The 12,136-nt window shown below is 43.1% G+C and overlaps 1 protein-coding gene across 7 annotated transcripts in view; it reads right to left on the minus strand.

Moving 5' to 3' along the window:
• Window positions 1-12,136, minus strand: part of szt2 (SZT2 subunit of KICSTOR complex) — an 83,855-nt gene that overhangs the window by 50,117 nt on the left and 21,602 nt on the right. For 6 of the 7 annotated variants that reach the window (XM_079351230.1, XM_079351232.1, XM_079351229.1 and 3 more), the window contains exons 27-41: window positions 11,954-12,001; window positions 10,866-10,993; window positions 9,738-10,005; window positions 8,853-9,024; window positions 8,666-8,758; window positions 8,479-8,557; window positions 7,180-7,467; window positions 6,923-7,058; window positions 5,605-5,721; window positions 5,425-5,494; window positions 4,688-4,873; window positions 4,257-4,490; window positions 3,180-3,432; window positions 2,680-2,754; window positions 2,048-2,186 (exon numbers count right to left, since the gene is read on the minus strand). In XM_079351230.1, coding sequence (XP_079207356.1) covers window positions 2,048-2,186; window positions 2,680-2,754; window positions 3,180-3,432; window positions 4,257-4,490; window positions 4,688-4,873; window positions 5,425-5,494; window positions 5,605-5,721; window positions 6,923-7,058; window positions 7,180-7,467; window positions 8,479-8,557; window positions 8,666-8,758; window positions 8,853-9,024; window positions 9,738-10,005; window positions 10,866-10,993; window positions 11,954-12,001 — 2,286 coding nt within the window. The remainder of the gene's footprint in view (window positions 1-2,047; window positions 2,187-2,679; window positions 2,755-3,179; window positions 3,433-4,256; window positions 4,491-4,687; window positions 4,874-5,424; window positions 5,495-5,604; window positions 5,722-6,922; window positions 7,059-7,179; window positions 7,468-8,478; window positions 8,558-8,665; window positions 8,759-8,852; window positions 9,025-9,737; window positions 10,006-10,865; window positions 10,994-11,953; window positions 12,002-12,136) is intronic. The other variant, XM_079351231.1, reaches the window with a different exon arrangement.

Consider the following 12,136-nt stretch of genomic DNA (forward strand, 5'->3'; position numbering starts at 1 on the left):
CAGACTGTGCTCAAAGTCTGGAGGAAACGTACGAGCTCACTCTAACATTTGTCTTGGATGAATGTCGTCACTACATACTCTGTATCTGTTATCTTGTGTCAACGTTATCTTATGTCATTGAGAAAAAAAGCACTCAAGCACTTTAATGAATGCCTTTTACTTCTAAGGCCTACAGACACAGTGATCATAAAACTGGTGACCCACAGGGAACATCGTACCCGTCAAAGCTTCCCATCTAACCCCCACCATACAAATAATCTGAACAGATTAAACAATAAAGATAAAAAATTAAAACCCAATCTGAAATTCACTACTCTCAATAAGTTAGGGATGTTGTTATTTACACCAGTGCTTTTCCTATTTGGTCTGAATTTTAATGAAATAAGTAATCGTTCCCTTTGATATTGCTATTAATGAATGACATGAAGCACCATTTTCATCAGTGCAATATTTATTACCCCAACAGTCTAGACAATAACTAAGATAGTTGATGGGTTGAATAATATAACTGTCCCTAAAGCTGAATCTATCAAAAGACTGGAGAATACTAATGCAGCATAATCACGGCCGTGGTTCTACTCTGACAGACACACTGAGACTCTGTGCAGGCTGAAAGGTAGACAACTTTATTGTTCAACGTAGAGCCCTTATATACAGCACAACAGATGTCACAAATTCCTTCCCACTTTAGATACTTCTGTACATGGTATGAAGAAACACATGACCTTTACTCTTCAAATGTCGGACCTATATTTGAGGAACACTTCAACATTGTACTGTCAACTGAGGCCGAACATTATACTTTTGTGGTGCCTCATATATCGTGTGTCTCTTCCCATATGGTCATAGCTTCTCCAAATAGATCATAGTCTGCTAACAGCAAAGTCTTCTCTACAAGATGTATCCAAACTGAACGTATTCACAGAAATTCGTACTATCAATAGTCCAAAATAACCAACATTGAAAGTAGCAGGTGTTAGATTTGCCGCAATGCTTGACAACACACTCCTAACGAGCCTCATGAGGCAATGCTGCGCTCCACGCCTCCACGAGTGCTACATGCAGTTCTGCGAGGCCACGTTGGGGTGGGCTACCAGCATCCAGTCGCTGCTTCAGCTGGTCCCAGACGTGCTCTATTGGGTTCAGGTCAGGGAACACTGCTGGTCATACCACATGTGGCACTCCGACTTCCTGAAGTCGAGCTTGTGACTATTCTGGCACAGTGTGGTGGAGCATGATCGTCCATGAACAGAAAGTTGGGGGTGTGCTGGTAGAATTGGAGGATGATGATGGGTTCTATGATGTCTCTGAGGTAAGAACGTGCAGTGACTGAACCATCTACAATCACCAAATCTGTTTTGTGCTGGCTGGTGATGCCTGCCCAGACTGTTGCACCTCCTCCACCAAAGCAAACTGAAAGTCACTGAAGTGAAACAAACACTTTATGTATAAAACCTAGTGAGGACCTCACAATATCCCTAACTTATTGTGAGTAGTGCATTTGGAGAATCAGGTGACACCAACTTCTTGACATCGAGCTTGATAGCTGCCAGGCTTCTGTGCAAACATATTTTAAAGGCCGAATGTGTCTTTACACTTGAACACTGCTGAAATCAGGAATATGCTTCCTGTAAATGTCTCTCTGAGTCTGGGCTGTTTACAAAGAGTGAGAAGCTCGAGTCACGCTGTCTGTGATGTTGTGCGAGTCGTGTTACATGGACGGGACGGACGCACAGAAGCTGTTAAAGTGAGGGACTCTGTTCATCTTGAAAGAAGAATAACATCCTTTACTCACTGTTTATGCCTTTTGAGATCATAGTTGTTCGATGTTAATGCAATGTGAGGCTACAAGCTAACTAAAGAGCGCCAACATTAGCCTACTAACACAACAACGCTGCTCGAGACGAGGATCATGCTGGTGGTCAGGGGCAACATCGACTGGATCAAAGTGTCTTGTCAAGAAAAACGCTGGTCCTTGTACAAAAGTAGTTGATGACCCCTGGAATACATTATCACATGTATAATATGAGAGAAATGTGTGTCTGACCTTGAGTGCGAGTAGACCTTCACTCTGTCCTGGTGAATCTTAACAATGAGCCAGAAGTCAGGCATCAGTGGAGACTGACACTCGTGTTCATCCAGGGTGGGGCTCTCGCATTCAGAATCACTGCTGCCACCATCATATCCTTCAAACACACAGAGGCCCAATAACAATTATTCATCCAGTCCTTTGTTTGTGGTCTGCGTATGTCTTACAACACAGAGAAAAATACTCTTTCAAATATTCTCTCCTTGTGACATCACAGTTGGATTCTGGTAAGAAAAGACCCTCCCCTCCTCTGGTATCGCCACTCATGGACTCCACCTCCAGCCTAAAGCGAGACCTTTGCACAGGTCCGCCATTTTTATTTTCACTATCGAAGGAGTGATGTCTACCAGGAAAATTCAAGGGGGGGGGGGGAATCATTGCATTTAAAGAGACAAACACCAAAATGGAGCGTTCTGAGAGAGCTGGTTTATACAAGGTCACAAAACTCCTCTGCTGCTTGATTCATCAATCAATCACAGCACAGATGTTTCATTGAGACCACAGGGGACTGTTTGAAAAGGTGGAAAGAGGATATAATATGTCCTCTTTAAATAAAGATCCAGTGTCATTTCAGTTTCTGATGAACTTACCCTGCATGTCTGAGTCCAGACTGCCCTGGCTGGAGACAACACTCTGGACTCGACTTTGCCTCAGTTTTCCACAGCCTGAGAGGAGAGACAAACCGTTAGTTCGGTCAGCAACGATCTTTTCACCAGGGTCTTAAATCAAAGCCAGGAAAAAGAGCACCCTATAGCACCCTCAGAACTGCCTGTTCTTTAAAAACTGCTCTTCAGTTCTGAAACGACAGTTGACCAGCTATTTTAAGAATCTGCCAAAAGTGAGAGTTAATGCTCTCATAATGAAAGAAAGAAGCAAGCCGGAGGAATACACGTGATACACTTTAAAGCCTGAATGAGCATAACAAACAGTTAACTTCACACCATTTATCTTTTGAACTCATCCAAAACACGAACTGTTTGGATTCCTGCTCAACATGCTGTACACTCTAAGAACTGACATTTTGATTTAGTTCAAAGAAAACATGCTTAGCTCTAAATGTACATGAATGCAGTATGTTTGAGAGACTCACTCTGGGAGGCAGACTGCACAGACTCCGCCAGGCTGACACTCGATGGGGTTTTGGGGGGTGAAGTTGGCTCTGTTCTGGGCTCCGTCTGGAGCTGCAGGGTACAAAGCTGACCTCTGTCCCCGACCAAGCCGAGGGAGCTCTGTGAAACGTTATCATACGCCTCAGGCTGCTGGGCTCTGACTGGCTCACTGGTCTCTGAAGTTTTATCACTCGGAGTGTCTGTAGTGGTGCTGACAGACCTTTTCTCTTCACTCTACAGTTCGAGAGTGACATTTAAAATTCAGCAAAGTTTTCTCTGAATGTGTTGAAGTCAAACTTCAACAGAAAAACGGACACAAAGCACATAGAACACACAAACAACATAACACATTGATTGGATCAAATAAACCGTGTTGCCTGTCTTAATCCTGCTGCTATGAATCACAAAAGAGACACCAAAGCATTGAAAGGCAGCTCTATGAACATTTCAAAAAGTGAAGAAACGTTATCCAAATCATCTGGCGGAAACAGATAACCTGAAGCAGGAGTGTGTGTGTTCCCAATTGTCCTAAGGCAAGAAGCTCAACCCCACTGCAGCAGCCTCTGACGTCAGTGTGTGAGTATGAAGGTGTGACTATAAATTCTTAAGTCCATTCACCATTTTCTTCAAGACAGCTTGTAGTGCTATGCTACTAGAAGCACTAGGCTCAGTGCTTCCTTGGGTACTGATTGATTTGGTGCTACTTTGTGTTACTGCCGGACAAACAGCCTGATGTTCTTTATGTTTGATGGTCTGTGTAAGAGGATTCCAAACACTTAGGAATAACATCTCATCTCAACTAAGCATCATGCACACTAACTTAGTACTGGACTCAGGAGAAATGATGAAAGATTAGACCGCATGTGTGCGCCCTTATAGAACTATATAATAGTTAATGTTGCACCACATTTCATCCCAGGAGTAATACTATCCGGGATCACTAAATATCTCATTGGTAATGAAATGGAACAAAACACTCAAGTGAAATTATACAAAAGTCTAAGTCTTGTATTTTTCTATTGAGATTCTAACCCTCACTCAGTCATTGCACATGTTACCTCACTATCAGCCTCTGTTGCCTCATTCTCTGCTTCACTCTCCAGTGAGACCCCCTCCACTTCTGCTCCTGCACTGCAGGGCTCAGTGTGTTGTTGGAGAGGCTCGACAGTGCTCTCAGACAGCTTCTTGGTGGCGTTAATCCTCTGCGGGTGCAGTCTGCTCAAGGACAGGTAGTAAAAGCTTTCATGCTCTCCGTTCAGCACATAGCCAGTGAAGGACATTCTGCGGAACTCCTGCATCATAAAAACATGAAAAATTCTCCATAAGGAAAATAACAAGGTAATGACAATTTTTAAAAAAAAGCCAAAATGTATTGTTAATCAGTTTTTAGAATAAAGGTGGCATGAACAAATTCATCCGAGGGTGAAACTGGGCAGCGTGTTAGTCCCAAAGCGTTTAGTAAAAGTTGTTCTGTTTAGTGTGTCCTCGCCTCTTTGAATTTTTCCAGCGACAGCTCGGGCCCAAAGACAAACTGCAGAGGAACGTCCTCACAGTGACAATGAGGACGGCCGTTCGACCGCATGACATGCTCTGCTACTTTCTGCAGCGTGGTTGAACTGATGACTCGAGAATGACGCAGAGCAGAAACGATCTCATCCTCCAGAAGCCAGCGGATCTGAAACACACGCATAACTGTGAGGTAATAATAACAATACAAGACAGGACCTTTCAGGACAAAAGGACAACAATCAGCACTTAAAACAACAATGAATATTTAAAAGCATTTTTATGGAGATATTTTCAGAATCTTTCCAGCCACTTGTTTCAGAAATCACCATCCTGTTCATTTAAAAAAAAAAAAAAAAAAAAATTGATATCGGCTGATATAACTCGACAAAAGGTAGCGTGACCTGAGATCAAAAGCCGCTGCCTAATATGTTGTGTTCAATCAATTTAATGTCGACATCTAGTACATCTACACACTGATTCTGAGAAGAGGCTTTTCTTAGGGCAGATGAAGTCAACTTGTTTTCGTAATCAAACATGATGAAAGGTGGTCTTCCACCAAAAGAACTCCTCAAATAAAGAATCATCAATCTTCTAAATTAAATCGACATCAGCCATAATTTTCTCAATCAGTGCATCTCAAATAAGAACTAACTGTCTGGTTTATATTTAAATACTATATTTGTATTTTGTTGTATCTCTTCTTGCCTTGCTGCTTACCTCATCCATTGTGGCCAGAATGGCTAACTTGTGAGGAAGTGGGAGTTTGGATAATGGATCACTGGAGACGCTAATAAAGTTTAGAAAAAACAGTGAAAGAAAGGGTGAGGGTATCAGAGTCAGAAGGAGTTCAGCTCAGAACTGTACTGTAAAAGCAGCATGCGAGGGAAATCGTCTCACCCGTCGACACCAGCTCCCCTCAGGTTGTCCAACACTGTCATAAGCTCCTCATCAGAGCGATAGGAGGAGGGCTGTCCTGGTGAACGATTCAGGGACACACTGCTCTCTGACGTGTATCTGGACCCAAACAGGAGATCTCATCAGTAAGTCCTTATGCTGAGTTACAAACACCACTCCTACTCTGTGTAGTCTTTGTTAAAGCATAGACACATAAAACCTCGTCCACACGGAGGCTTTTTTGATTTTTATGCCGGACTTTCTTACACAAACTGCATCTCCAGTCACTGAAAACATACCTCCAGCAAGACTCCTTTCAGGATGAAGATTTTCAGAAAACGTGATGAAGGTGTTTATGTTTGGATGGGAAAAGGCTTCTGCCCACAGAAAGGACATATAGACGACCAAAAGCAGAGTCCAACCGGATGAACAATTCTGAAACCACTGAACTCCAATGATGACCCTGATGAGTTTATTACTGATGAACGTTTGGAGACATTCTTAGTTCTATTGTTGTTAACTGATTGACTTTTGATACTGACACATTTAATATTCACTGTGTTTGTTGTTGTCTGTGCTTCCGTTTCTTGTTCTCACTTAGCTGCTAAATAACTTTCCCTGGGGAACAACGAGGTTGAAGTTAAGGATGAAAAAAATAGTTTGGGCTTTTCAACGTCGGTTTCTCCTCCGTTTGACGTCATTGTGCGACACTGTCACTTTTGTTTCCGTGAGATTAGCAGAACAGGCAGACGTAACCCAACACGTGCTGGTGTTAACGTTGCTAACTGGACTTTTAACATTCTCACATCAATGCACAGTTCATCTCCCACTATGTTGGTGAGCAGAGACGCCTGAAAGAACAGTTTTGGACTAAATCCTCTTGGGACCCTAATTGAAATTTAATGGGATCTTACAACCGGCGTTCATTAACTTTATGTCTGCCAGTGTCCCAACACTTTCTCCTCTTCCTTTTCTCCAGTTTCTTTTTTTCTCTTCACATTTTGGGCCACTGCTTTGGTTTAGGTTTATGAGCTCTAAGGGGCCACCTACTGGTCTGGGGTCCCAAGCCGTTGCCTGCAAAGCGCCTGTTGACAAGAAATGCCTGAGAACATTTCCACACGTCTTCAAAACCTCTGTTCTAAAAACATACCTGTACAACATACATGTGTAACATACCCGTGCTCAACAAGCAGTGCCATGCTTTGTTGATATCTCAAACTTGACAACAATATCGAAACACAACAGAGAATGTTGCCTGGAGTAAATCGCAATACGAGCAGGGAGACTTAACAATCCAACTTTTTTTGTTGCTCTGACTCACCTGTTGTGATGGAATTCAGCCATGACTTCAATCTCCAGAGGCAGTGTCAGGACAAAAATATCTAATGTTACTGAGAGCTCGTTCAAATCCACTGACTTCAAGGACTCTGCATTCTCCAGGCAGGAAATAATCTCACCTGCAATCACAAAACCGACTTCTGAGCATGGATAATTCAACCACACTCGTGTTTCGTCCGATTTAAAATGGTATGCCCCCCGTTTGTGGGGGAGCAAAGATGTGATCCCGGTTGCACTCACCAAGACAGGTAGGCAGTGTTTGCATGGGCATGGAGCCATGGCAGTTTTTCATGTTGACCGAACATGTGACATGAACAAACAGTGGAGGCATGTCCATCTGGGGGCCTTCAGGCTCCAGCAGGGAGTCTCCCTCTAAGATGCTGAAGGAGTCCTGGTCCTGATTCACCGTGTTGGAGTCAGACAGGGAGCGCTCCTCACACTCTCCTTGAGTGCTGGTGTCTGGCTGCTCCTCGTACTCCACCACCAACTCTGGGTCACTCTCAGTCATGATGCAGCCTGGCATGTTCTCTACACACCAAACATTTGTATCCCATCAGCAGGTGTATAGCACTATTTAGTGTCTGTCATCTATCGAGTGTTGGAATGAGATCTCTAAACATGAATGACTGAATAAGAAGCTATAACTGTAAAATCAAACCCGTTTGTTATAAAATATACCTTTTCATCTGTTAACTTCATAAGTTAATAAGAAGCAGACAAAGAAGCGGTAAAGGATATGGGCTGTTTTGAAATATAACATTTTTTCATGTGCAATTCTTCCTCTCCTTTTTTGTTGTTGTTTGGTTTGTTGCAAAGAACTTACAGTAGCTGGATTATTCTTGACGTGCAATTCAAACAGAATATGTCTCTCAATGTAATTAATGAGGGTTAAATAACTGCAATGTAATATTGTGTAATATAAAATGATTTACACCTCATCAGTTGGTGGACAGTGTAAAATGCCCTGAGGTTGAGTAAACCATGTGTCCACCTGCCGTTTTTTTCTGAGCAGAAAAGTGCCGGCTGTGTTTGCACGAAGCGTTTGAGCAGAAGAGCGCTGCTCGCCCGTCCTGTCTCTATGACAACAGCCTGTTGACAACGGCCGCTGTATGACCGACACTGCTCCGCCACTTTTTACTGCATGTTTTATATTTGAAATAATTTTTTTCTCTCTATTCATTGAAAACAAAACAAAAATCAAAAATCAAAAAATCTAGGGGATGCTCATTCTTTAACACAAAATACAGAAACAGACAAAGACTGCCGGCGGTGTAGGCTGTGGGAATAGCTCCAGTCAGTTGTCGTTTGCAAGTTGGTCAAACTGAAAAAAGGAAACAAAGGGAACCAAAAGGAACCAAAAAGCGGTAGTGGATGTCCGTCTATCTGTTTCTTAGATGTTGAGTCACGAACTGGCTCAGCCTCCAGATTCCCCCGGATACTGTTAGAGACTGTTAACACTATCTTATCTCTGGACTTTCCAATAAGGGTCCTGACAGGAAATAAAAGATAAGACATATAAAAAGGGACAAATATCCTCACCATCCTCCGTTGCCGGCTCGGCTTCTGACACCTGGTCCTCACTTGGTCTCCTTCCTCCCTCAGCGGGCTCGGAGTCCTCCTGTGGAGGAAACACACTCAAAAGGTTTACATGGCTCATCAACAGCAGTCATCTGTCCAAGCCTGAGCTGCCTCTTCCACTTCTTTAAAAACATCCTTGTCAACTCACATCTCTCTTGGTTGATGGTGGGCAGTAGAAGAAGTAGTGTGGGTTTGATGGCACAGCTTTGAAATACTGGGACACAATCTCCATGAATTTATCCTGTGGAATGATAATGTTCACATGTATGTGACATCACATGAACGAAGCATGAGATGATGTGTTTGTTTTCACCCTGTGAGGCTTCGTGTTATACCTGTACTACTTTGTGCAGGTCTGGATACACTTTGCACTTTGGCTGTGTCTGAAGCATCGTCAGGGAGAACTCGGGAATCTTGGCTTCCTTCGACTCATCCAGGACCAGTGGGGACGTAGGAACTGAGGATCTCCATCTATATTCAGCTTCACTTACATCCTCCATTTCAATACTATAAGAATAAAAGAGAGAAGGGAAGTGTGCAGCGTCGAAAGAAACTGGCTGAAATACAAAATAAGAGAACTGCCCATTGACCTCAGAGAATAAAGAGTCATGATAAACTGCTAAACAGGCAGAGGGTTTGACAGCAGATAGCCTAGTGGTTAGTTTGCACGCTTCATGGCCTGAGGCTATAGTTGTTGAAGCGGATGGCCTGGGTTTGAATCCAACCTGTGGCTCCACTTCCTGCTCTTCTCTCTATGTCTTCCCAAGCAAACAAAAACAGACTACTAACATGGAGGTGTGGGAACTTTGCGTTTGCATCTTAGTTTGGAGGTCAATCCACTCAGGTGAAGGTTGATTCCAGTTGTTCAACATCTAGTCCTCCATCACTAAACAAAACACGGACTTAGAAATCTACTTGGTCTTCACGGTTGATGTCTCTGTTTACACACATGAGACTGCATACATGTGTGGAATTTGCTACGCAGTGGGATGTTCAGGAAAACCTGGCGCCGTCTCCTTAACTAGCCAACCAGATACAGGCAGTCCTGTGTTCCTGCAGCCGGCCTCAAGTGTACACTCAGTGAACTGCAGGATTGAGCGCCTGCATCGGCTTTATTTTTCAACACTGAAGGTTGTCACTTGATTATATTCTGCAGTTGATGGTATATACTTGTTTCATGTTTGAACACCTTGTGAATATATGTTATAAAGGTGTCTTACCTGGATGAGGAGGCCATAGCAGCCCTCTCATCTGGTTTGTCCTCCTCAGTCTCTCCAACGATAAAGGTTGGAGGGCTTTTTGAAGGTTTTGGATTCTCTCCCCATGGTGAGGCCTCGCTATGTTCCCTGAAGACGCGGATGTGTCCACAGAGGGTCTGCAGGAAGGTGGTGATGTCAATCTCCTGCAGGGATTCTTCACAGTAGTCCATGGCCACCAGGACATCCTGAGAGCTGATGCTGTGTGACTGCTGCAGGCTGCAGTAAACTCCTGCAGGAAGATGATGAGCTCATCTGTGACTGCTGATCTATTACACACACTGTGCTTCTCCCCAACTTGGAATTATTAAAGAAAATACTTTTGGTTGAGTTGAAAGCTCCCTACTGATTTTTAGGTATTGACTCAAACATAGACTGTAAATATTAAGGGATGAGTCCTGAGTGATGCCACTCATCTGTTCCTGCAGGGAGCTCCGGACTCCGGAGGCTCCTCGTCAGTAGCCACCATGCTGGAAATCCTGTCTCAGCCAAACTGTCAGTCAACCTAACGACAGGCTGAGAGCTGGAGCTGAGGCGGGTTTTAAGCCTATTAATGAACTGTTCACGCCCACCTGTCAATCATGTCAGCGACACGCATAACTATGGATGACGTGTATCGTATTCAAACAACGGTCAGTTTAAAAAAAGATTCTTTGGTACCAGGCTGTAAACATCAAGCAGACATTGACGAAATGCAGGATTTCGCACTTTTGCATTGGCTTCATTTTTCAAGAGCAGAGGTTGCCGCTTGAACAAAAACAATGGACCTTAAACATTTTTGTGAAGAAGAGTAAGGGAAAAGTCAGGAGATCAAAGTAGTTACAGTTCATCCTCATGGGACCACGATCGTGTGAACACTAATGGAAACACATCCAATGTTGTCCCAAGTAATGCAATAAAGTGTCTTTGTGATGCGTACACAAATATGCATCACCTACAGGAACAAAGGCCTCTGATTGCTTATTCTGCATTTCCTCTTTACAAGACTGAATTCAAGAGTGACAGTATAAGTTGTGGATCAAGATAAATACTCTGAAGGTGTTTTTGTTTTTTTCTAAAGGTGGATGAAGGTTTTCTGGTTGGAGACGTTACCTTTAACGTAGCTCTGGTGGTAATGCTCTTGAAGCAGGCCACAGTAGTTGGCTAGTTCCTTGTGTTTGTGCGGCTGAGCCAGGAGATCCGCCCAAGGGGACGGACTGCTGCGGTCCTGAGACAGCGACCTGCCAGAGGACAAGAGTCAAAATGTCAGAAAGGAACCTCACACAACACTATCAACGAAACCAAAGTGTATATGCAGTAAATATAATGAAGTATACCCATGAAGAGAAGTACAGCCCAGATCTTCACTGCAGTAAGAAAAAGTCAAAGAAGCCAACAAGCATGTGAGTCATAGCTCAACACAACAGCATTGGTTTGAAGCACTCAGTGTTCTTGTCCTTGTCAAAGCAGGGTTTCCATGTATTACAGAGTCACTGGAGAGAGCTGCAACATTCACACTCGCCGACAAAGCTGCAGCAAGCACAGTGGTCCTCTCCACGCTTTTGGCACAAGATTTTGAACTACTGTAAATCGAGAATGTATTCAAGTCTGAGGCGAGCATATGGCAAAAAAAAATTATAATTTGTATTAACTACACTAGAAGTGATTGTGGGTCTTTCTTTCTCATCTTACAACTGAAGAAATACCCAGAATCAATCTCCAGTTAAAACATCAACATTTTGACTTCCCGATTTCCAATCATATGTTTTATGACAAAAAAAAAAAAAGGTAATCAATGACTATAGGAACTTCATTGAAATCAAAGGTTTGATTCATTTGGTCCATCAATCAATCTCAAGTTTCATTCCCCATGAGTGGTGAGAAACATTGTGGACGTGCCATGACACCTGTTCATACAGATTTATTTTTTATTCTTTGGGGTTTTTTTTATTTCATTTTCTATTTTTTGTCTCTTTTGAGCTGTAATTTAATTTGATGGATAACCACTTCGTCGATCTCCGAGCTTACTGCAATGATTTCTTAAGTGACTTGTATGCTACGCCACGCGCCTGAGGAGGAAGCACAGACAGGAGGCAGAAACAGATTTGGAGCCTGCAGAAAGCAAGTCCTGACCTCTCAGGTGTAAGCAGTCAAAGTTGAACGACAGAGGAGAGCAGAGAAACACGGTCAAGCAGTGCTACCTGAACTTCATCTGCTGATTCATCTCCCAGGATTCAGCTTCTTGAGGTCTATTCTCAGGCATGAAGACAGTCAAAGACACGTATTAATATCTGACCTAAATGTTACCAGTCATTCAAAGTGCAGCTTAAGTTGTTACATTATCCTTCTGAGTTAAGCACTTGAGGATGATGTCCCTGAAAAGT

This window comes from Symphodus melops, assembly GCF_947650265.1.
Source record: "Symphodus melops genome assembly, chromosome: 8".
Taxonomy (NCBI): Eukaryota; Metazoa; Chordata; class Actinopteri; order Labriformes; family Labridae; genus Symphodus; species Symphodus melops.